Here is a 21419-nt window from a genome sequence, read left to right on the forward strand (position 1 = left end):
TCCGATCGCTACTTGACTGTCATTAGAATAAAGAGTAGCACAGAATTATAACATGCAGAAAGGCGTGAATAAGTGAGTACGTGACGAGTCGTGATTAAGGTCGGTCGCGCGGACAATCACACAGAACGAAGCGTGCGGATATGATACAGAGGTGTTCGACGTTCATGCTTCCGACTTTCTCTTCTTCCCTTTCTTCCCCGTGTCCCCGTTGATTTTTGTTTTCGCCTGTCCGTTGGGGATCGAAGTCACGTTGGAGTTTCGGAGGGGCGCCGTGTACTGGGCAGCCGCGACGGCATTGTTGGTAGCAGCGGTCGAGAGCCGCGCCTGCGGGTCGACAATATCTTCGATGCGTTTTCGGATCTCGCGCTCGCGCGTCGTCAGCTTCTGCAGCGCCTGTTCCTTCACATCCTTGTCGAATCGGACCTCGGTGAGGCGCAGCTTCTGCCATCTGAACGGGTGTATAATAAAACAAAGGTCGCCTCGTCAGAGAACAAAGCAGAGCATGAATTGAATGGGAGGATCGCGCACCCGTCGTGCCTGTCGCATTTGCTCTTGCCCCGGCACCACCATTCGCCCTGCTCCGCCGCGCCATCCACCTGCATTGCCTCGCTCTCTTGCGCCTGGCTCTCCTCTTCATAGCTCTCTAGGACGCCAGCGCCAAACTCCGCGATCTCCTCGTCCCCAAAGCACAGACGTTGGTCCCACCCGCACTCGTCGAGGCCCTCCGAGCGCTGCACCGCGAGCTCCGTGAGCCGCTCTCGCCACACGACCACCTCCATCGCCTTCTTCATCGCCTCCCGCTTCTCGACGACCACGTCCAGCTGCGCATTCAGCCGCTCCAGCTCGCGCTCCTTCATCGGTTTTTGCGGCTTCACGATTCCGAGTATGGGCGAGGTATCAACCGTGTGCACGTTAGTGATGGCGGTCCCGTTGCCGTTTGTCTTCGGAATGGCGCTCTTCTCCTGCGCGCAGCCGTCGACCTGCATCTCGTCCACGCTGGGTGCCTGCTGTTTCTGCTCTTGCGCCAGCAGCGTCGACACGACGATGCCTTCGCGCCGCTCCGCCATCTTGACGCCCTCCCAGAGATCTCCGACGGCACCGCCCGAACGCGCCCACGCCCCGATGCGCATCTGCATGCACTTGAGGCCGCATTCGTCGGAGCAATATTTGGAAAACGCGCCACGTGCGGGCCGATGGCACGCCTCCGCGGACGCTGGATCCTGCTGCGCGAGCCCGTACTGACAGCGTCGCTTCCACGTCGTGTGGAGTGAAAGCTCTGGGTTTTCTGCCATGATGAATATGTCGTGAGCGTCTCGCGCGAGAAACGGGGTGAATGCAAGAGACGTACTGTCAACACAAGGTGGGCATATAAACTGGTCCACCAGATCTACCTCCAGATCCGGCATTCCGACGCAATGCGTATGATACCATTCATCGCACCTGCGACAAAAGACGTACACAATCAGAATCAGTCTCAAACACAACAAGCATACAGAGCACATTATATACAAATACAATCAGAGAGAAGGAACTCACCGATCACACGCGATCATGACCCTCTCATCATCATACCGCGTCTTGCACACACAGTACAGCTTATCCTCCGCCTCGTCGTGCTCGTCCTCCCCGTCTTCTGCACGCTCCGCTAGTGCCTGACTGTCAGGACCCACCGACGCACGCGGCATGACCGATGTTGAGCGTGAACGCGCCGCAGCGGCAGCTGCCACCGCTGACGATTTCTTTGCGGCATTCTGTGGAGGAACAGACAAGGGCGAGCCTTTCTTTCCCCGGGCCGCAGCGGCGACACCGTCTTTCACCGTTCTGCCCTTCGCGGTGCCCGAAGGCTTGGCGCGAGCTTTAGGCGCTGCGGGGGCCTTTCTTGCCTTTGGAGCAGGCTGGGGGGCGTCAATGGAGGACATCAGCGACCAGCACGACGTCACAGAAGCAAAGACCGAAGACCGACCTTCTTCTTTGCCGGTACGACCTTCTCTTCGCCTCTCGGCGTCCGTGCGCGCTCGCTCCCGGCGTCCATATCGTACTCGCGGCTGATGGAAGCAGAGACCGTCGTCGTAGGTGGCGGTGGCATCGACTCGCGCTCCGACTTGACAGGGGCCGCAGATGCGCTGCGCGATGGTAGCGACGGGTGGAGCGTGGCGGGCGGGAACGACATGCCCGTCTCGCGCATGGACGACTGGCCGTGAGGGTGCGCGTGCGTGTGTGCTTGAACGTGCTTGGAGTGATGGTCCTGGCGCGAGCGGTGTGAGCCCGAGGAGAGCGTGGAGGTGGAGGCGCTGAGCGCGGGTGTATGTGTCGGCGCGTGAGCAGAGGCGGCATGCGTCGAGCGCGGAGGTTGGGTGTCCTCGATGAGGCTGAGCAGCTCGGCGTCGACATCCGCGTCCATGTCGACATCCGCGCCCGCCCCCATCTCCACGTCCGCGTCCGCTGTGGGCGTCACTGGCCGTCGCTCTGGGGGTGTCACGGCGGCCGCGAGCGCGAGCTCGCTGTCTACGTCTGTCTCCATGTCCATAACCTCCACCTTTGCTTTGGGCTTCGGCGCCACAGGCGCGACCTCGCTCACGCCAGCGACCTCCTCGAGTTCTTGTTCGAGCGAGCGCTCGGCCGAGACGGACGTGCGGGCGATGGTCATGAGCTCAGAATCTGGTTCGTCGACGGCCATCGGGACGAATGCAGGCTCAGACACAGGCTCAAGTGCAGGCGCGGCCGGTGGAGGAGAGGGCGATGGTACGGGAGTGGGGCGGGGCGGAGTCAGTGAGGGTACAGGCGCTTGAGCCTTGAGTGGTGGCGACCGAATCGGGGGTGAAGGCGTCGCGGGCGGGGGCGTTGGTGTCGGGACGACCTCATCAAAATGCTCTAGCAGCCACTCATGCGCGTCCTGCTCCTGGGGCGGCGTCCGTTTGGGGTTCTGCTTGGTCGCCATCGACGGCCCGTTCGGTGCCTCTGCGACTGGAACGGTCTGAGCGACGACACTCACATCATCCCGGGTGGGTTTAAAGACCTTTGGCGAGGAGGTGCGAGAGCGCTGCACGGGTGCTGGCTCCTTACTCTTATCCTTTTCTCGCTCGCCGACCCTCTCCTTGACCTTGGTCCGCTCCGGCTGGACATCCGCCTCCCTCACCACCGCATGTACCTCAATCTCATGGACCTTCACGAGTCCGACCGCCGTCGTCGCGTGGACATCGCTGGTGGGCCGCGTAGGCGACTGCCTCTTCTCCAACTGTGACAGCCCAGATCTATGTTCACTCTTCGGTGCGTGTCCACGTGACGCATCACCCTCACCTTGTGGGACTTGGTGCACCTGGTGCAGTATTTTCGCCTCGGGCGAGAGCGGTTGCGGAGGGACCTCGGCGGTTGCGGACGAGGCAGAGGAGGAAGGCGGTTCGGTGGGCTCAGGCTTGGTGAGGGCGTCTTCTGGAGGGACGGGGCTGAGGAGGAGAGAGAGGACATTCTTGCGGGGAGGCGGCGCGACGGGGGCGAGAACAGGGACAGGGGCGGGGGGCGTTCGCTCCCGCGTCTCGACGACGGCGACGACGACGGGCGGCGGAGGATCGAGTGACAGGACGTGTTCGTGGGCGGGGCCCGGTGGGGGATGGGAGCCGGAACGGCGCCGCCGCTTGTGTGGACGGGTGTCGGGGGGCGGGTCGGGATGGGATCGGACAGGGGGCGGGGGACGGAGAGGGGGATCGGGGCGATGTTCGGTTCCATGTTCGGGTCCGGAACGGTCGGATGTCGGGCGCGGATGCGTGGCATGTGACGCAGAAGCTGCTGGCACTGACAGCGACGCCGGCGTCAGAGGTGCCTGTGACGCAGGTGCGGCGGGAGACACCGTGAACGACAGTCGGTGCCCGTGCCCGTGCCCGTGCGGCGCGTGGTCCAGCGGTCGGTAGACCACCTCGGGGCTGCGGCTCGCGCTCGTGCGGAAACCCTCGGGCTTCCTGTATTCGCGCTGGCGCTCTCGCTCTCGCTCCCTCTCCCGCTCCCGCTCCCGCTCTCGGTCGAGAGACGACGAGAGGCCCTCGGCACTGATGCGCCGACGCTCTTCCGTGGCAACTTGGACGAGAGCCTCGAACCCTTCGAGGCCGTTGAGGGAGGAGGACATGGAAGGAGAGACGGGGTTGAGGAGGGCACTAGGGAAGGAAGAAGAGGAGGAGGAGGAGGATGGGGGGCGGTGGGTCGTGGACACGTGCGTGGCAGGATCAGGACGGTGTTGGGAGGGATGGACAAAGTAGGGCAAGGGCTGCGGAGTGGTCTGGGGGTGTTGCTGCTGTTGTTGGTGGTGCTGTTGTCGGTGGGGTTGATGTTGAGAGGGCGGGCGATGATGAGAGGAAGAGAGGGGAGGGGAGTGGGCGGGTTTGTAAAAGATGACGGGAGAGGCAGGGGCAGGGTGCGAATACGCAGACGGGGTGGAGGGTGGGCGGTGCGACGAGGACGAGTGAAGCGAGGCAAGGGAGAGGGAGGGCGAGGGCGAGGTGGCGGGCGGGGGGCGAGCGAAGGCAAAGGGGGTGGGGGGGGAGTGATCGAGGGACGGGCGGGGAGAGTGAAAGGGGGCGTGGGCGTGGGGGAGAGAGTAAGGAGAGGACGTCGAGAGACGACGGAGATCGTGCTGGGCCGCTTCAGGGCCGTCGGCAGGCAGGCGATCGTAGCGATGGAGGGTGCGCGGGCTGGGCAGCAACGCACTCGGCCGCTCATCGTCGTCTGTGTAGAGACGTCGGTCGGGGGAGGGGGTGTGGTGGCGGAGGACGTCGCTCTGGAGAGACAGCGGGATGAATTCGCGGGTGGGGAAGGGGCGGGGGGAGGACTGGGTGGTGCGGCGATCGTAGGGGGCGGGGTCGGGCGGAGGACGAGGGCGGAGGAGGTGCGGGGCGAGGATGACTGTCTCGGGGGACGCGAGGAGCTGCTTTGCGGGGGACGGGGTGGGGAGCGTGGACGGGCCTGGCCCCTGCGCGTCGTCCGAGCAGAGGAGGGACGATATTGCGAGACGGCGAGCAGCCATGGTGGGAGTGCGAGATGGAGATCAGGCCGGACATGCCCAGTTCCCAAGCACGACGGCCCCAGCAAGAGCAGCCGCGCGTGACTTGCCCCGTCTCCTTCCCCGTTCCCCGTCCTCGTACCCCGTCCGCGTCATCGTCTCCCCTCGGTCCGCTCTGCCCTCCCATCGCCCACGATCACCTATTCGCTCACTCAGCATATCCCCATCCGGTCACCCATTCATCCCGTTGCGGCAAAAAAAAACGCATTTCATTTCCACAGGCATACATGTACAGCGGAACATTGCGACACAACCCAAACGACCGCCGCGAAGGGCAGGCCGCAGAGACAAGCTGCCTCTGCACAAGGCACGAGCGCGCCGCACCCAAGTCCCATCGCTCACAGCTCGAAAGCCTTCTCCTTCTCCAGCCCTTTATGACGGTCTCAAGGTCCTCGACCCACACCAGTCCTCGAGAGGCGGGCGGGTCATCGTCGAGATGCTTTTGAGGGCTAGACACGGATCCATCAGCGGCGAGCTCGAGCGACGGCGACCAGCAGCACTCACCTGTGCATTTTGCGTTTACAGGCAGCTTCTGCGCGCAATCGGCGCTTTATACTGCCGAGGAGGAACTGTACAGCAGTCCCCGGTGGCTTGCGGCAGGCCCCCGGATGCGGTGCCCGGGGGCCGGTGGGACGATGGACGGGGAACGAGCGTCGCAGCCGACTGACAGCCTTTTCGCCCGTCGCCCGACACAGCGAGTCCGATCCCGACGCCACCACCCCCGCCAGCCTTCCACAGCTCAATTTTCGACTGATCCTCTAAAAGGGCCCCGTCAAAGATGTCGGTGGCCACAAAAAACCCTTTCGCCATTCTGGATGATGGTCAGTCCTCCCTCTCTCCTCCCCTCCCTCAATCGCACTCTGATCCATCCTGTCCCTCGTCTCCCTCCGTCCACCGACGCGTCGGTGTCACATCATTTCCCCATCTCACCCATCAACTTCCCGCATCGCAGCCGAGGATTCTCGGCCGTCCAGCCCCGCTCCCGCAAAGACTCCCGCAGCTCCCCCTGCTCCCGCCACCCGCGGCGCACCCAAATCAAGAGGCCCCGCCTCTCGCGGTGGCCGCTACTACCAGCGGGGTGGCAAGCCTGCCGCGGACTCGCAGCCCGCCGATGCTCCCGCCGAAGATGCTCCCGCCGAGGGCAAGAAGAGGTGTCAGTAGTCTTCTTCCCGACTCCTCCCCTCTGCCCACCCACCTCGCTCATCTCGCGTTTCCCTTTCCTCACTCTCGTGCCGCCCGCTCCAATTTTTATCGTTGGCTCACGCGCATCCAGTCGACGGTGAAGGCCGTGGCCGTGGAAGGGGACGCGGACGCGGTGACCGCGGCGATCGCGGTCGTGGCCGCGGTGGCGCACGCTTTGACAGGCACAGCGCCACTGGCAAGACGTAGGCCTCGTATCCCTCCTGGACCCGACTCTCTCGCTGATCCTGCCGCAGCGACTCTGACAAGAAGGTTCACCAGGGCTGGGGCGGCGACGAAGGCACCACCGAGTTGAAGGCTGAACAAGCCGGCAACAACGATGCCGCTGCCGACGCCGCTGCCGCCGAATGGGGCGCACCTGTCGCCGATGCCTGGGGCGCAGCTCCTGCCGTTGAAGGCGATGCCGCTGCGGCCCCCGCCGCTGAGGGCGACAAGCCCGAAGAGGGCCGCAGGCGCGAACGCGAGCTTGAGGAGGAGGACAACACCCTCACCTACGAGCAGTATCTCGCCCAGCAGAAGGAGGCCGCCGATGCCGCCATCCCCAAGCTTGAAGGTGTCAGGCAGGCTAACGAGGGTGCCGGCGATGATCTCTGGAAAGACGCCGTCCCCAAGGAAAAGAAGAACGAGGAGGAAGACGCCTACTTCGTTGGCAAGGTGGGCTCCTCCGCTCAAGTGGATAGGGTGCGACGAGATGATTAAACGGTGCTTTTCCATTCTTCCCCGCAGGCCAAGTCCGCGCCCAAGGCGCGCACCAAGAAAGAAGAAAAGGTCTTCCTCGAGATCGAGGCGCGCTTTGAACGCCCCAGCCGTGGTGGACGCGGACGCGGCGGTGACCGCGGGCGTGGTGGCGACAGAGGCGACAGAGGCGACAGAGGCGGCCGTGGGCGCGGCGCTCGTGGCGCTAGGCCGCCCCGTGCCAATGGCTCGACGCCCAACGTCGACGTCGACGATGAGACGGCCTTCCCGTCCCTCTCGTAGGAACCATTGCGGATTACACCGCGCGAAATAGGTCTGGGTAAAAATAACGAAACCCAAAACCAGATGTGATTGTTCTGCCGTAACTCGCAGCCATGTTCGTTGTAGTCGATGTGTTGTAGTCGTGCCCTTCGTCTCGCCCTCTTCGTTTTTGCTCTTGAGCCGAAACTGTGCATATCTCACACCCCCGTCTCGGCCCCCGGTTCTCAGTGTCGTGTCTCGCACTCTTCCACTCTGTCTTCGTTTGTCTGTGTTGTGTATTTTCCTCCTTATTTTTTGCAGCGACGGCTGCCGCATGTGCTGACACGAAATCGAAGATGTGAAGATACTCATTACTGCCTGTCGCGTGAAGCAGTGAAGCGGGATGCCCTACGGGGATGCTCGTAGCCGGGTCTGAATCATCTTCGCCGGAAGCGATCTCTCCCAGAACGGTCGAGAAACGACAATGATAGAGACGATCTACATTCTCCGCCACGGTACACGTCTCCCCCGATGCTTCCCGCCGGTGTCTCCGAATGATTGAGACTGACGTCCTCTCCTCGCGCGTCTGACCGCTTGCAGGGTTTAGGCTGAACTGGGTCACCAGCAACTGGTCAGTCGTCCCGCACCGCGATGTGATCCGGGGTGCTGACGGGCGGTGTGTGCACGGATGGCAGGAAGAGCCCGACAGGTTTGCCGCGCGATCCACCCCTGGCGGCGTTTGGAGAGGTGCGTGCTGCAGCGGTGCAAGACGGTGCGATGCGGCGAGGCTGACGGCGTGCGCTTTGCAGACGCAGGCGCAGGAGGTCGCGGACTACTTCCTGTCGCTGCCTGAAGATCAGCGCCCGACCGCGATCTGGTCATCGCCCTACTGTGAGCCGCACGCCCGCGAGACCTCACCGCATGGCTGATCTCCCCGGCGGTGTAGATCGCTGCATCCAGACCGCAAAGCCCGTCGCCATCGCGCTCGGCCTCCCGATCTTCATCGAGCACGGTCAGCCCCACCCCGTCCGCTCCGCCCCCGCCTTTGCGCACTGACAACCCGCCCCTCGCGCACCAGGCCTGTCCGAGTGGTACTCCCCCGTCGCACCGGACACCGGCCTCCACCCGCGCCCCGCCAACGCCGCCGCCCTGCGCGCCCACTTCCCCGAGATCGACCCCGACGCGTGGGCCTCCGTGTGGTACCCCCCGCGCGCGGGCGAGGACGTGCAGCAGGTGCACGACCGCGCCGCGGGCTTCGTGTCCGCCTTCGTCCCCGAGGTCCCGCGCCGCCTCACCCACAACGGCGGCGGTGGCCCCGCGCGCGTGCTGCTTGTGAGCCACGCCGCGACCGTCATCGCGCTCGCGCGCGCGCTCGTAGGCGACCGCGCGCTGCCGCTGCGCATCGCGTGCTGCTCGCTGACGCGCGTGGAGCGCAAGGCGGGCGTCGTCGACGGCGTGCAGCCGATCGAGGGCGCGTGGGAGGCGCGTCTGCTTGGGGACGGGAGCCATTTGAAGGACGGGAACCAGCGCGACTGGGGATTCGAGGATATCGAGATCGCGGATGGGCAGGTTCGTCGTGTTTTGTTCTTCTTCGTGGGCGGCAGACGTGACGGGTTTGTGTGTTTGTGTGTGTGTGTGTGCAGGTGGTCCATGATTCGGGCGTGCCGGGCACAGAGCATGAGGTGGACGAGCTTGTAGGCTGTCAGATCAAGGAATTGGCGGCGCGGATGTAAAGGCATCGATGCATCGGGGTCATCGTACAACACAGCTTCAGACCGTAGATAGCTACACTACATGTACACACAGCAAGAAATTCCACGCATCCACGCATCTCGCGCGCGGCTTTCAGAACGTGACGTACGCGCTCGCATAGCTCACGCTCGAGTCCTTGATATCCACGCACTGGCTGCTCTGCTCGTACCTCACCCACCGGAGCCCGAGCGCGCGCCCCTCCTCGCGCTCGAGCACCGCCAGCGCGCCGAACAGGACGCCGATCGGGTGCCGCCCGCAGATGGTGTTCTTCGTGCGCTCGAGGTACTCCGCGAAGTACTGGTGCGCCTGCACGGCCGTCGACGGCGGGAGCGTGAGCAGCTCCATCGCCTCGTGGTCGAGCGCGCTTATCGACGCGTGGATCGGGAACCTGGCGAGCGTCGCGGGCGCCGGCGTCGTGCGCGAGAGGCGCACGGGCGCCGTCGTGCTCGGCGGCCGCTCGGGGTAGTAGAACGTGTATGAGAAGCGAGTGCCCCTGCGATCCGCGTGGGCCTCGTGCGCGTGCGGAGAGAGCAGTAGCGTCGAAGGACGCACCAGTGACAAAAGTCGCTCGAGATGACGCAGAAGGTGTCGTCTCTGGCCAGGTAGGGCGCGAGGATGCGGCCAAACGCGGCTTCCTTCCCCTTGTCGATGGCCCCGACGAGGATCGGGACGATGGAGATGTCTAGGCTGTGGTCTGGGTATCAGCAGCCATCGGAGGGGAGCTGGGAGAGTAGCATCACCCTTCGAAGACCTTGCGGACATAGGGCAGGTGCATCTCGATGCTGTGCTCGTCGTTGTCCGTCTCGGAATCCATGTCGCTGAACTTGCCTGTCGCCCTGAGTTCCTCGATCGCTGGGTGACGCTCAGTCCTCCGAGGCGGAACGCGGTCATCGCGGGGACATACTCTGGGTATCCAGCGGCAGATCGCCTATGGGCGTCGCGTACGACGTGTATTGCGACAGCGCGCATCCATCGAGGTAGAAGTGGTGCGAGGGTCCGAGGACAAACACGCGCTTACTGATCGCGAGTGGATCAAGCCCGCACGCTGCAACATATCGCAAGAGGGTGCTCACATTCCGGCCGCGTCGATGCTCTTATACGCCCACGCCGCAGCAGGGCCCGAGTAGGAATATCCCGCATGCCTGTGTGCGAAGTTCACGACATCCGGGATAATCTATTGGAGACGACGAGCACGCACGGTGCGATGATGGCCTTGCATTTCTTGACCGGAGGCTCATAGTCGTCCTTCGCGTCTGGCTTCACGGCATCGAGCCAACCAGTCAATTGCTCATTCAATACTTCAGCTGTATAAAAGAGACGATCGTGAGGACGGATAGAGAGCTACAGGCGGTGCCATAGTACATTTGCCGGTGTACCAAGAATGTGCATGAGTCGCTGGTCTGAGAGCTTCTGGTCAGGATGGGTGAGGGCACAGAGCGTCTGCATACCTGGTAGTCATAGTGAAACGAACAAAGATGTCCGGGTCGTTCCTACACTCACTGATAAGCTACCCACTCGCAAGGACGACGTCACTGAAGAGGATCAGACACCGGTCCCTCCCGTGTTCGGCAACATCAGTGTGCAGGAACAGAGCGCTCAATTTTGGAAGTCATGAAGTCACTCGATCTCATTCGTCTCATGCTGGCTTATCGATTGCATACCAACGTAGCATATGAGTGAGAAAGAGGATACATGCGGCGACAATGGGATGATAAACAAAGAAAAATGCGACACTCTACTCCTCAGACCGCAGGCGTGCAGCAGGGTTCGTGACCTTCACACCCAATACCTTAGCGCTATGTTTCGAAAAGCGATCAGCACGCTTTCGCCCGGGAAATTCGAGCACAACGTACCGTTCAAGGATGACTGCCCGGTTGCGACTGCTGACGCCGTGTGCAACCTCGGCGGCGTAGGTCTTGTTGTGCATGAGTAGGAGCTCGAGTTCCCGGACATTGTTTACGAGGAACTTCTTCAGGCCGTTAGGAAGAAGATGACGTGTCTTCTGGTTGCTGCCATAACCAATCTGCACAGAGCAGATCAGGCTATGTGTACCCCGACGCAGATGTTTCGCAGACTTACCGACGGCATGGGAGTCTGACCCTTGAACCGACGTCGCACCCTGTTATCAATACCCTTGGGCTTCCTCCATGCCTCCTTCACACCATGATAACGATCGGATTGATGGCGCCTGAAAAAAGAACAAATGAGCGCGCGAGTTGAGACAGGGATGAGCCGCGAATGCACGCACTTGAAGACCTTGGTGCGCTTTTTGACGATTGGCGTCTTGACGGCCATTGCGGACTGAAAGAATCAGAAGTCATAAGCACACGTCCCTGATGATACAGCCAGTCGATGAGGAGAGTTGGTGGCGGGTGAAAGCGCATCTGCAGTTATCCGACTAGCCGCGCTGCCATCCATGCCGTTCCTGCTCCATCCATCCTATTCCTGCCATTCCAACCTGTCCTTCACTCACCCAGCCTCATCCAATCCTCTCAGCCTCTCATCTGAACCTGTGAACAGACATAAATGGGCTATACTCACAGATTTTGAGGGGTTGAGGACGATGAGTTAGCGTTGATTGGAGCTTAGGCTATCTTACCCAATCGGGAAACTTCGGGACAAGCACCCGTCAACACCATGTGGCTGAAAGACGGAATCCGAACGTTTATCCTTGATCATTGTTCACTGCACTGACTACAGAAGCTATATGGCCTCCTCAGCAATATCTTGAATGGAAGTGTTCACATATGTGCGACTCTGACTGTGCTTGAGACATAATTCTTTGTTTCTCTATAGGCTCAAAAAGGTGCAGGCGTTTGTCATGCAAATTCTCGTCCAATCGGGATGGCGAGCATGTTGAGCAGGGCGGCCAAGCGTCATGAGACGGCAGCGGCGGATCATGTCTGTTCTGTAAGTACAGCCTTCAAGCTTTCGAACAAAGGAGAATCATGAAGTGAGAATATTCCAAGCTGGCAGAGAAGAGCTAAGAAGCGCAGAGAGAGCAACGTTCGTTGGTTCCCGCGGGCCGCGGACCAAAATGGACTGATTTGGGGTGAGAAGGACGAATGCGTCAGTGGCTGGATTTATGTTTTGACTTGTCCTCGGCTGCTCGCAGCGCCCATTCTCCCATTTCCCCTCACACCAGTCAACTTCGTTGTAACTTTCTCTCGATTTAGCTCTATTTCCGAGCGTTTTCCATGTTGGCCGCATCTGCAATCGACATCACCTTTGACGACGACGAATGGGTGGCTCCTGTCGGGAAAACCAGGCTAAACCGGGCTGCGAGTGTCGGAAACAGCTGGGGTGTCACGTCCATTGGGCGGGGGTTTGACTGGTCGCAGAAAGCGCATGAAGATGGAGAGGACGAGGACGAGGATGCGGACGAGGATACGAACGTTTTCGAAAGTGAACCCGAGACTCCCCCGGACGCGGCGCGCGCCAGCGACGAAGAGCATGACTTTGAATCACCTGTTCAGGCTCGACCGCCCGCGTCTGTGGCCCTTGCCAGGCCGAACCCGATCTATCCCATCACGACCCTTACACTCTTCCCTCCGCGTTCCGATCCCGCGCATTCTCCCACCATTTCCTCACGTCCTCTCACGCCCAACAGCCCTTCTCGCACGTTCACAGCACCCCGTCCACCACCTCCTATACGTTCACCTACCTCCCCAAGGCCGCGCAGACGTTCTTCGCAGCAGCGTGTCTCTCTTATTGCCGGACGTGTCTCCATCGCCCCCATCGAGCCGCCATCAGACTTCCCGGTGGCGCCGCAAAAGCTTGTTCGATCTGGCAGCTCTGGCAGTCTCTTGAGCATCGCGCAAAGTACCTGTCCACCGACGCCAACTGGCACACTCACTCCCGATTCGAGCGAGCGAGACATCTCTGAGTTTGTCATCCAAGGGGAGGTCGGGCGAGGCGCGTATGGCTTGGTCAAAAAGGCGCGCGAAATAAAGCCTGACGGGACACTGGGGGTAAGGTCTACACAGTCAAGCTTCACCGTCTTTTCACGTTGTTGAACACCTGAGTAGCCTCCGTTGATCATGAAGCAAGTCATTAAATCTCGGATCCTCGCCGATTGCTGGAAGAAACATCCCAAACATGGGACAATTCCGATAGAGATTTACGTCATGTCTGCTATCTCCAATACTTCATACGTGTTGCCCCCTCGAAGGCCTTGGGATCCTGCGCGACCATCTGCGCCGGACTTACAATCTTCATCTTTATCCCCACCCGAGGGCGATGTTTTTGAGTGGGTTGAAGGCAAGGTCGTCAAAGGTCACCCTAATATTTGTCCACTCCTCGATTTCTTCGAAGATAATCATTACTATTACTTGCTATTGCCATCCACTACCCCCGAACCCGGGCCCAATGAGCCGATTCCTCCATCAGATTTATTTAACCTCATTGAGAGCTATCCAGATGGCCTACCGGTCAGCTCGATTCGGACATACTTGGGCCAAATCGCGGACGCGCTCAGCTTCTTACATGCACGAGGAATTGGTGAGGACAACTCCATCGCTGAGCAGTGGCTATGGCCTGACAATCCATACAGTGCATCGCGACATCAAAGATGAAAACGTGGTGCTCGGACCTCGTGGGCGGTGCATCTTGATAGATTTTGGGAGTTCGGGTCTAGTCAAGAAAGGTGGATGGGACACGTTCAGCGGCACGTGAGTGTCTTCAGAAAATATCATCATTTTATATGCTGAGAGCAAACACTGAACGCGCAGCCTGGACTATGCGGGCCCTGAGATTCTGCGCGGAGAGAGATATCAGGGTAAAGAGCAAGATGTATGGGCATACGGCGTCGTAGCATACGTGATGCTGGTTGGAGAATGCCCCTTTTCAACAGCCGCAGAGGCTCAAGAAGGTCTGGCGTCCCCCTTCTCGGCCGCTTCTATCGCTCTAGATGAGCGTTGCAACGAAGGACGAGAGGCAGAGGGAGAGGAGGCCGACGGCGGGGGTGCGTTGGGGGATGCTGCGGCTCTCGTTCGAGCTTGTCTTCAACTAGATGTCGACGCTCGGCCGAGCTTCGATAAGATTCTTTGCAGTCGCTTTCTCGCAGGACATGGAGGGTGGGGGATGTAGAGTGAACGCCGGATTGGCGTGCAGGTCCCTCAGGTTGCACGTGTTGTCAGCATGTGGTTTGGCTGTGTTCCGTCAGTGTTTAGATCCTTCATCAACATGCCAGATAACGAATTTACAGAGAGTGACGGTGCGGTATCGATGGCAGACGTATCTGCCTCGCACTTATCGCCGCGGTACGCAATACGTTGTGTTTTTATCTCTTGCAGTCTGCTTCTACTTCCATTTCAAGCGCTTTCACATATTTATCATTTTCCAGTTGGATCTGGCTGTGCCATTGATTTCGATGCATTGTAGGATTTAAGCATAGAGAAAATGCGAAACGTTCATTAGCGGTTGTCTGTAATACATATCGTGTAGCGTACGATATCTGTGAATAGAAATGACTGTCCACGGAACCTAAGACTATGCTTTAGGAAAATTGTCTGAAAATTTGCTGCCGAAGCTGCAGAGACATGGGTGTTTAGGGCAGGGCGAGCTTGGCCATCATAAAGTAGGACTAGGGTTGTTATGTAACCCCAGACTTCTCCCTCTTTTCTACCACCTCCTCTACCTGTACTGATATCCGGTGAGTACGCCCTCCCTTCCCCTCTTCCAGATCGTAATCGTGCCCTATGCGCCGTCCACGATTTTCGAATTTTTCGAATTTCCCCTTTCTTCGCCGTCCTTGATCTTCTGGGATTGTTTTTCTGTGTCGAACTTGACTCGATGATGAAAACTGATGCGTCTCATCTCCGATAGCAAACAAAAATGGGCAAGGATAAGACTCACGTTAACGTTGTCGGTGAGCAGGTATCTCGAGAGAACCTTTGATCAGCCTGATTAACAAGTTTATAGTCATCGGGCACGTCGATTCCGGCAAGTCCACCACCACTGGGCACTTGATCTACAAGTGCGGTGGTATCGACAAGCGTACCATCGAGAAGTTCGAGAAGGAGGCCGCTGAGCTCGGCAAAGGCTCCTTCAAGTATGGTATGTGGATGGATTTTGTCGATCTCTAGTGGCGTAAAATTTTCTGATCTATGTCGCGGTACAGCTTGGGTGCTCGACAAGCTGAAGGCTGAGCGTGAGCGTGGTATCACGATTGATATCGCTCTCTGGAAATTCGAGACCCCTAAGTACATGGTCACTGTACGTAGATGCTTATAGTTTTTTTGCTGATCATATGCTGATTACTTCTTGTCCTCGTAGGTCATCGATGCTCCTGGACATCGTGATTTCATCAAAAACATGATCACGGGTACCTCTCAGGCTGACTGTGCCATTCTCATTATCGCCGGTGGTACTGGTGAGTTTGAGGCTGGTATCTCCAAGGACGGCCAGACCCGCGAGCATGCGCTGCTTGCTTTCACGCTCGGTGTGCGTCAGCTCATCGTTGCCGTCAATAAAATGGACACCACCAAGGTATACCTGCTCTCCCTTTCCAAACCTGATCAGCGCTCATTCTGCCATCGTAATTGCCTAGTGGAGCGAGGATCGTTTCAATGAGATCGTCAAGGAGACGTCCACCTTCATCAAGAAGGTTGGCTACAACCCCAAGACTGTTGCGTTCGTCCCCATCTCTGGCTGGCACGGTGACAACATGTTGGAGGAATCCCCCAAGTAAGTTGTTGGATGTGTTTCTTTCCCAGCACGAGGCTAACAATCTCTCTTCGCAGCATGCCTTGGTACAAGGGCTGGACCAAGGAGAACAAGGCTGGTGTTGTCAAGGGCAAGACCCTCCTTGATGCCATCGACGCCATCGACCCCCCCTCTCGCCCATCTGACAAGCCCCTCCGTCTCCCTCTCCAGGACGTCTACAAGATCGGTGGTATTGGCACGGTGCCCGTCGGTCGTGTCGAGACTGGTATCATCAAGGCTGGAATGATCGTCAACTTTGCTCCCAGCAACGTCACCACTGAAGTCAAGTCTGTCGAGATGCATCACGAGCAGCTCGAGCAGGGTGGCCCTGGTGACAACGTTGGCTTCAACGTCAAGTATGTTTTTATCCTAATATCTTCTCGTCCAAGAGCTTATCTTCGTTCAGGAACGTATCGGTCAAGGACATTCGTCGTGGCAACGTCGCCTCCGACTCCAAGAACGACCCCGCCAAGGAGGCTGCGTCCTTCAACGCTCAGGTCATCGTTCTGAACCACCCTGGTCAGATTGGTGCTGGCTATGCACCAGTGCTCGATTGCCACACTGCCCACATCGCCTGCAAGTTCGCCGAGCTTATCGAGAAAATCGATCGTCGTTCCGGCAAGGTCATGGAGGCGTCGCCCAAGTTTGTCAAGTCTGGCGACGCATGCATTGTCAAGCTCATCCCGAGCAAGCCAATGTGCGTTGAGTCCTACAACGAGTACCCACCTCTGGGCCGCTTCGCCGTCCGTGATATGCGTCAGACCGTCGCTGTCGGTGTCATCAAGTCCGTCGACAAGACCGAGAAGGCTGGTGGCAAGGGTGAGCACACTGAACTTCATACGCACATGTTTGACGACTTCTGACACTCTTTCATCTTCAGTTACCAAGTCCGCCGAGAAGGCCACCAAGAAGAAATAAATTTAGAAGTAGAACGCCCGTTCCTTTCTTCTTTCTCTATTCCACCCCTTCTGTTTCCTTATCTCAATCTTGTAGCACGACGCAGAAGATTTACGACACCGGGTCATATCGGCTGGCAGAGGTCGTGTATTTGTTACAATGTTGTTGCCTTACGATTCACCAATGAGGAATGATGTAGCGTGATATTCGTCGTGCTCGTGCTTTGTTTCGATGCTCGCCCTCCGATGGACCGTGGAATAGCTCCCCCAATTCATGAATAAACCCGGCATATTGATGCCTACATAATGTCTACATTTCATTTTTCACCGCCAGAAGTTGTCAACATTCCAGTACTTCTACATTTTAACAAACGTGCTCAATCTCCCTGTTGTCCTCCACGCGTTCGCCAAGATCCCTACCCACCCTCCTCTCGAATAGTTCCATCAGTGATGTGAACATAGAGCGGGTCAGGGCCGCATCCCAGCGTCCCTTGGAGCTTTCGTCGCGTATGAATGCGTGCTGGGCTTGCACTTCCAGGAACTGAACAAATTACATGCGTTATGCAACCTGAGCACCTGAAAACACAAGTCCCGTGGAACGTACCGTGACAGTAACGTTGGCGTCTTCGAGGGTCTGACGGATAAGATCGCGCCCCGCACGGGGGACATGGGTATCCTATGCATAACCAGGCGTTCATACAAGACGCAGGGTATATCTGCGTGGTGGACGGACCTGTTTCCCGAAAACCATCTGCAAAAGGGGCGAACATCCCATGAGTGGGTGGGCAGGAGAAGACGAGTGAGGGAGACATACGACAAGCTCCTTGTCTCCGTTCAGGCCACCTGCACGGACTTTCGCGAGCGAGTCGTCGCTCTTGCCTTTACCAAGAGTCGCACTGTGGATATCTGTCGCGAAGAAACAGAACGAGGCTAAAACGCGGGGGTGGAACGAAGCCTTGATCGTCGCTTGAAATCAGAGGAGAATGTGTGTGTCAGAAGGGTCGTCAGGTGCGTACGCGGAAGGCCTGGTGGTGGACGAGAGCTCGGTGAGTAAAGCTATTGTTTGCGGGGATAGAGTGGTGACTGACCAGATGCCCGCCGAGACACATTCCCGTGGCTGGTGATCAGATGAGCGCAATTAGCGCAGAGGGATATGCCATGTCAAGGAAAGTCAGCCTGCCTGCGATGCGGCCATTGCAGTTCGGGTGCGAAGTAAGTAGGTCGACGGCGAGCGCTGTGTCCTAAACATCGAGACATTCGTGCATGGTCGACAAGGATATCAATGCCTTTGGTGATGCGCACCTCGTCATACGCGGCGACTTCTTTCTCAATCTGGGGGATATCGCCGTCAGGACGATGATCAGATAGCGATCATCGAAGATAATCTATACCTTGAACCTGTTGCCTCTATCGGTGCCTGGACATGACAGGTCAGATATCTCTTCCGATCTCCAGCGCTCAGCAAGGACACTGACCTTCGACATCGTAAGGAATCGCCTCGGGGCCTTGGAACTCATGGTAAATGGAAGGGCAAACTGCAGAAAATACGCATGCTTAGAATGGTAGAATTGGCGACAAAGTTGAGCGAAAGCACGCACCTACGACATATCCATTGCTGGCGATCTGTCCCGCAAAACGCTCGACGGGTCCAGTCACCTGGTAGATTTCGCTAGTATGGAGCAATGGGGGATTTAGAGAGGTCTAATGTCTGCCGTATTGGGGAGGGTTCCTGACCTGAACACGACAACGCCTGCGCCGATTGGGTCGATCTCCTCAGGCTAATGCGCAAAAAGGAAATTGTGCTGGAGAGCGACGTACCGGGAAACTTGGCGTTGGGGTAGTTGGGCACGTTGGGAGTGATCACTAAGAACCTGATGGGCCTGCCGTTTGGATCGAGCTGGGTGGGCACATCTTTGTACGTCGTGTTGATCAGCATTGTATATGGCGGCTGTACAGACAAGGATGGATGGGATCAGTGGGCAACTGCAGCAGATGGGCGTTCGTGGATAGGCGATGGCCCACGATCGATCGTCTATATAAACCGGATTTCCATCTGATCAACTCAACTCTGACAAACAAACGTGCGAGGCCCAGTCTCCTCCTTTGAGAACATAATCAATGCTTACGCTCTGGTAGCATACACCTCATCCTCTCCTGCCTTCATCATGTCGACAAACCATTCAGAGGCAATTCAAGCCCGCATACGCCCTTACCAGCCTCGAGATGAGAAGCAGGTGCGCTTTATGGTCGGGCAAGCACAGATGGAGCCCCTAGCTTTCGCAAACAACCGCGGTCAGTGCGAACAAACCTCGTTTGCTGCCCCAACCGATGCTAAAAATCGTCCTGCAGCGTATTTCCATCCGGTCACGCTGGCCATCTGGATCGCTGTCTCTTCCATATTTGCCCAGTTCATGAAATGGTGGCCGGATCCAAGCAACGGCTTCTGGGGCTACATTTTCGTCTTGCCAGCGTTCTTCACACCAGCGGTGCCCATCATGTTCTTTATAGACTGGTACGTAAGATCAGAACCCCTACCGCTACTCCTAAATCAGCTGATCCTCGGGCATTCAGGATAAATCGACCGGACGTAGAAGAAACGGCTGAGAAGGTCCTGCGTCGGCCTGACCTGTACGACATCTCGGCGTACTACTCTCGCTCTCCAGCCTCTGGGTTCTGGATCCTTGAGTACAGCGACAGGATCATTGGCCTCATTGCTGTTGACGCGTCCCTCGATGCGACTTTGGATGAACCCGTCGCACAACCTGTATCCGAACAACAGATCAAAAAGCTGCTCCATGGAAAGGGGACCGCGCCCGTGGCAGTCATTCGCCATTTCTTCATCGAAGAGGCCTATCGCCCCGCTGATGTAGAAGAGGACCTGCTCCGCTACGCCGTCGGGGCCGCATTCGAGGCAAAGCAGGAAGTGAGCGAAGTGCGAGCGCTAGGTTCGCCCTTGAGACCGAGCGTGGAGAAATCACTCTGTGCTAGCGGGTTCACGCGCAAAGAGCGAGTCAGGACGACGGGAATTCTACGGTGGGATACGAATTGGTACACGCTAGAGAGAAAGCAGTGGCAAGCTCAGGAGGAAGTGGGTGCGAGATCTGTAGTGGTCGAGGATACAAAACACAAGACGGTAATTGCAACAACTGAAACACCATAGTACTCTACATCGTCTCATTTCAGGTGTCAACATCGTATTGTACGTATTCGCCGCTAATTGAATAGTGCGAAAACCTGTTCTCGGCAACAGTAGTGCAACAGTACATGCAGACCTATGCGGACATAAGACGAACAGAATCTGCACGCGTCGGACTCAAAATGTCGCTTCACCTTCCGTCCATCATTTCCAACTCTTTCCGACCACACCATCCCTTCCTCATCCTCGAATCCTCCCTCGTCCAGTCATGTCTTCCCATATTACGCGCGATTGTCGCCCAGAAGGGCTCTAAAGGGCACACTTTACTTTTTTGCTTGTTGCATCCTCCCTCATCCCTTGTAGACGACCCTGCGCGTCTCCAATCTGAAAATCTCAAAGTTTTTGACAGAACACATTGTGTACCGGAATACGATGATGACTACGTAGATCCACGAGATTTTATCCTCGACGTCGTCAAAGCCGGTGAGCAAACCATGGCCGAACTTACAATCGCTCGTTCATTCACCCTAACATCACACCCGCGATCCGTAGCCCCTCCAGGTCCACTCAATGTCATAATCGACTCGGCGGACTTGCTCTGCGATGACATTGGCTCGCCGTCGCAGACGCATGCGCTGATCATCTCTCTCCTGCAACTTATCCGCGCACGCCCATGTGAGTAGGCTACCCCTTCATGTCCCAACTCACCTACGATGCTCATCCATCCGCCCGCGCAGCGCCCTCGCGCCTTGTCCTACACCTCCTCAGCCCAACGCCGCTCCTCCCCCTTCTCCTTCCACCCCGCGTCTCTCCCTCCCTCACCCACCTCACCGCGCACCCCCCATCCTTGCTCACACACCTCTCCACCACGCAATTCATGACCCCTCCCCCCTCAACCCCCGCCGCCGCATTCTGGCGCGTCTTCGCGCCCCTCGCGGCGCGCACGTGGGAGGTCGAGCGCCTCGTCTACGGCGCCGGCGACGAAGGTGCGGGATCTGGGTGGAACGAGACGGTAGTGGAGGTGTTGCTGCGCGGTCCCGGAGCCGGTGTCGGCGAGGGGAAGAGGCGAGGTGCCGAGCGCGTCCTGGAGGGCTGGGTAAGTGGCAAGGGCCCCTGTGAGCTCGCGCAGCTGGACAGCCTCAAGAAAATATGGACGAGAAAAGCCTCCGACGAGGTGCGCCCCCTCACCTTCCTCCTTGCATTCCGTATCTCGGGAATAGCCACTGATAATCTCTGTCGTACTCTGTTTGCCTCCAGGCCCAGCGCGACCCCACCCAAAATCTCTCCTTCAGCCTCAATCTCACGACAGAGCAGCAGCAGTCCCGCGCGAGTGTCCCCCTCCCGTATGCTCACGACGGTGAGTTGAAGCTTTCAAACCTTTGTACAAACGGCTGAATTCGATTTTGTTTCACAGGCAAGACATCTGAGGTGTTAGAGACAAGTAGTACTGGTGCTATATTCTATGATCCAGATTCTGCGGATGACCTAGATGACGATGATCCCGACGAAGACCTGGATATCTGAATTATCAGATTCATCTTGATGTATCAAGTATGCTTTACCATGGGTGTATCCACTACAATATCTTTGTGTCCTGGCACGCAGACATATTCCTCCCAAGAAATGGCAGACAACCTGGCAAACTCTATCTGAGTATCGAAAACAGTGATACCCAAGTTAAATACAAACGGCAGTACAGAGACAAATAAATGACGACGAAGCCACACCTTCGAGGTACGAGTGCTTC

General features: G+C 58.1%; 10 protein-coding genes across 10 annotated transcripts; 7 read left to right on the forward strand and 3 right to left on the reverse strand.

Annotated features, from left to right (window-relative positions):
* Position 1: 1 nt before the first annotated feature.
* Positions 2–1614, reverse strand: HETIRDRAFT_437812 (uncharacterized protein). The gene is made up of 4 exons (XM_009542882.1): positions 1537–1614; positions 1349–1440; positions 529–1285; positions 2–448 (listed from the first exon to the last, which is right to left on the reverse strand). The coding sequence occupies exons 1-4, from the start codon at positions 1551–1553 to the stop codon at positions 163–165; spliced, it is 1152 nt and encodes a 383-aa protein (XP_009541177.1). The 5' UTR covers positions 1554–1614; the 3' UTR covers positions 2–162.
* Positions 1615–5043: 3429 nt separating this feature from the next.
* HETIRDRAFT_447809 (uncharacterized protein) lies at positions 5044–5714 on the forward strand (the record flags this gene model as incomplete). Its single annotated transcript, XM_009542883.1, has 2 exons — positions 5044–5155; positions 5269–5714. The coding sequence occupies 2 exons, from the start codon at positions 5044–5046 to the stop codon at positions 5712–5714; spliced, it is 558 nt and encodes a 185-aa protein (XP_009541178.1).
* A 9-nt stretch (positions 5715–5723) lies between these two features.
* Positions 5724–7556, forward strand: HETIRDRAFT_145390 (uncharacterized protein). Its single transcript, XM_009542884.1, has 5 exons — positions 5724–5868; positions 6000–6200; positions 6321–6432; positions 6484–6901; positions 6974–7556. The coding sequence occupies exons 1-5, from the start codon at positions 5826–5828 to the stop codon at positions 7223–7225; spliced, it is 1026 nt and encodes a 341-aa protein (XP_009541179.1). The 5' UTR covers positions 5724–5825; the 3' UTR covers positions 7226–7556.
* A 27-nt stretch (positions 7557–7583) lies between these two features.
* Positions 7584–9032, forward strand: HETIRDRAFT_437817 (uncharacterized protein). The gene is made up of 7 exons (XM_009542885.1): positions 7584–7698; positions 7784–7814; positions 7879–7930; positions 7993–8074; positions 8130–8195; positions 8262–8752; positions 8827–9032. The coding sequence occupies exons 1-7, from the start codon at positions 7668–7670 to the stop codon at positions 8914–8916; spliced, it is 843 nt and encodes a 280-aa protein (XP_009541180.1). The 5' UTR covers positions 7584–7667; the 3' UTR covers positions 8917–9032.
* HETIRDRAFT_431656 (uncharacterized protein) lies at positions 9029–11531 on the reverse strand (the record flags this gene model as incomplete). Its single annotated transcript, XM_009542886.1, has 12 exons — positions 11477–11531; positions 11184–11236; positions 11015–11123; positions 10789–10958; positions 10675–10731; positions 10298–10335; positions 10134–10239; positions 10009–10077; positions 9840–9952; positions 9676–9787; positions 9488–9622; positions 9029–9428 (listed from the first exon to the last, which is right to left on the reverse strand). Exons 2-12 carry the CDS (start codon positions 11228–11230, stop codon positions 9029–9031), a joined length of 1356 nt encoding a protein of 451 aa, XP_009541181.1. The 5' UTR covers positions 11231–11236; positions 11477–11531.
* A 601-nt stretch (positions 11532–12132) lies between these two features.
* On the forward strand, positions 12133–14023 carry HETIRDRAFT_306957 (uncharacterized protein; the record flags this gene model as incomplete). The annotated part of the gene is made up of 4 exons (XM_009542887.1): positions 12133–12906; positions 12964–13435; positions 13488–13605; positions 13666–14023. 4 exons carry the CDS (start codon positions 12133–12135, stop codon positions 14021–14023), a joined length of 1722 nt encoding a protein of 573 aa, XP_009541182.1.
* Positions 14024–14770: 747 nt separating this feature from the next.
* HETIRDRAFT_413587 (uncharacterized protein) lies at positions 14771–16558 on the forward strand (the record flags this gene model as incomplete). Its single annotated transcript, XM_009543407.1, has 8 exons — positions 14771–14804; positions 14858–14992; positions 15057–15151; positions 15212–15424; positions 15486–15622; positions 15679–15996; positions 16047–16459; positions 16521–16558. The coding sequence occupies 8 exons, from the start codon at positions 14771–14773 to the stop codon at positions 16556–16558; spliced, it is 1383 nt and encodes a 460-aa protein (XP_009541702.1).
* A 342-nt stretch (positions 16559–16900) lies between these two features.
* Positions 16901–18472, reverse strand: HETIRDRAFT_447815 (uncharacterized protein; the record flags this gene model as incomplete). The annotated part of the gene is made up of 11 exons (XM_009542888.1): positions 16901–17077; positions 17141–17212; positions 17270–17287; positions 17351–17491; positions 17553–17561; positions 17839–17868; positions 17928–17953; positions 18012–18071; positions 18135–18205; positions 18271–18286; positions 18355–18472. The coding sequence occupies 11 exons, from the start codon at positions 18470–18472 to the stop codon at positions 16901–16903; spliced, it is 738 nt and encodes a 245-aa protein (XP_009541183.1).
* Positions 18473–18701: 229 nt separating this feature from the next.
* On the forward strand, positions 18702–19696 carry HETIRDRAFT_306489 (uncharacterized protein; the record flags this gene model as incomplete). Its single annotated transcript, XM_009542889.1, has 2 exons — positions 18702–19048; positions 19108–19696. The coding sequence occupies 2 exons, from the start codon at positions 18702–18704 to the stop codon at positions 19694–19696; spliced, it is 936 nt and encodes a 311-aa protein (XP_009541184.1).
* Positions 19697–19854: 158 nt separating this feature from the next.
* HETIRDRAFT_469158 (uncharacterized protein) lies at positions 19855–21277 on the forward strand (the record flags this gene model as incomplete). Its single annotated transcript, XM_009542890.1, has 5 exons — positions 19855–20155; positions 20225–20347; positions 20410–20846; positions 20930–21029; positions 21087–21277. The coding sequence occupies 5 exons, from the start codon at positions 19855–19857 to the stop codon at positions 21194–21196; spliced, it is 1071 nt and encodes a 356-aa protein (XP_009541185.1). The 3' UTR covers positions 21197–21277.
* Positions 21278–21419: the final 142 nt, after the last annotated feature.

Source organism: Heterobasidion irregulare, assembly GCF_000320585.1.
Source record: "Heterobasidion irregulare TC 32-1 unplaced genomic scaffold scaffold_01, whole genome shotgun sequence".
In the NCBI taxonomy this organism is placed as follows: Eukaryota; Fungi; Basidiomycota; class Agaricomycetes; order Russulales; family Bondarzewiaceae; genus Heterobasidion; species Heterobasidion irregulare.

Excerpts from the sequence above, each read along its gene's own strand:
- HETIRDRAFT_437817 (XM_009542885.1), top strand. The coding sequence starts at position 7,668 with ATGATAGAGACGATCTACATTCTCCGCCACG. Across the intron at positions 8,196-8,261 it reads CCCGATCTTCATCGAGCACG|GCCTGTCCGAGTGGTACTCC; the intron begins GTCAGCCCCACC and ends CTCGCGCACCAG. Across the intron at positions 8,753-8,826 it reads TCGAGATCGCGGATGGGCAG|GTGGTCCATGATTCGGGCGT; the intron begins GTTCGTCGTGTT and ends GTGTGTGTGCAG.
- HETIRDRAFT_145390 (XM_009542884.1), top strand. The coding sequence starts at position 5,826 with ATGTCGGTGGCCACAAAAAACCCTTTCGCCATTCTGGATGATG. Across the intron at positions 5,869-5,999 it reads TTTCGCCATTCTGGATGATG|CCGAGGATTCTCGGCCGTCC; the intron begins GTCAGTCCTCCC and ends CCCGCATCGCAG. Across the intron at positions 6,902-6,973 it reads ACGCCTACTTCGTTGGCAAG|GCCAAGTCCGCGCCCAAGGC; the intron begins GTGGGCTCCTCC and ends TCTTCCCCGCAG.
- HETIRDRAFT_437812 (XM_009542882.1), bottom strand. Across the intron at positions 1,286-1,348 it reads ATGCCCACCTTGTGTTGACA|AAAACCCAGAGCTTTCACTC; the intron begins GTACGTCTCTTG and ends TCATCATGGCAG. Across the intron at positions 449-528 it reads AAATGCGACAGGCACGACGG|ATGGCAGAAGCTGCGCCTCA; the intron begins GTGCGCGATCCT and ends ACACCCGTTCAG.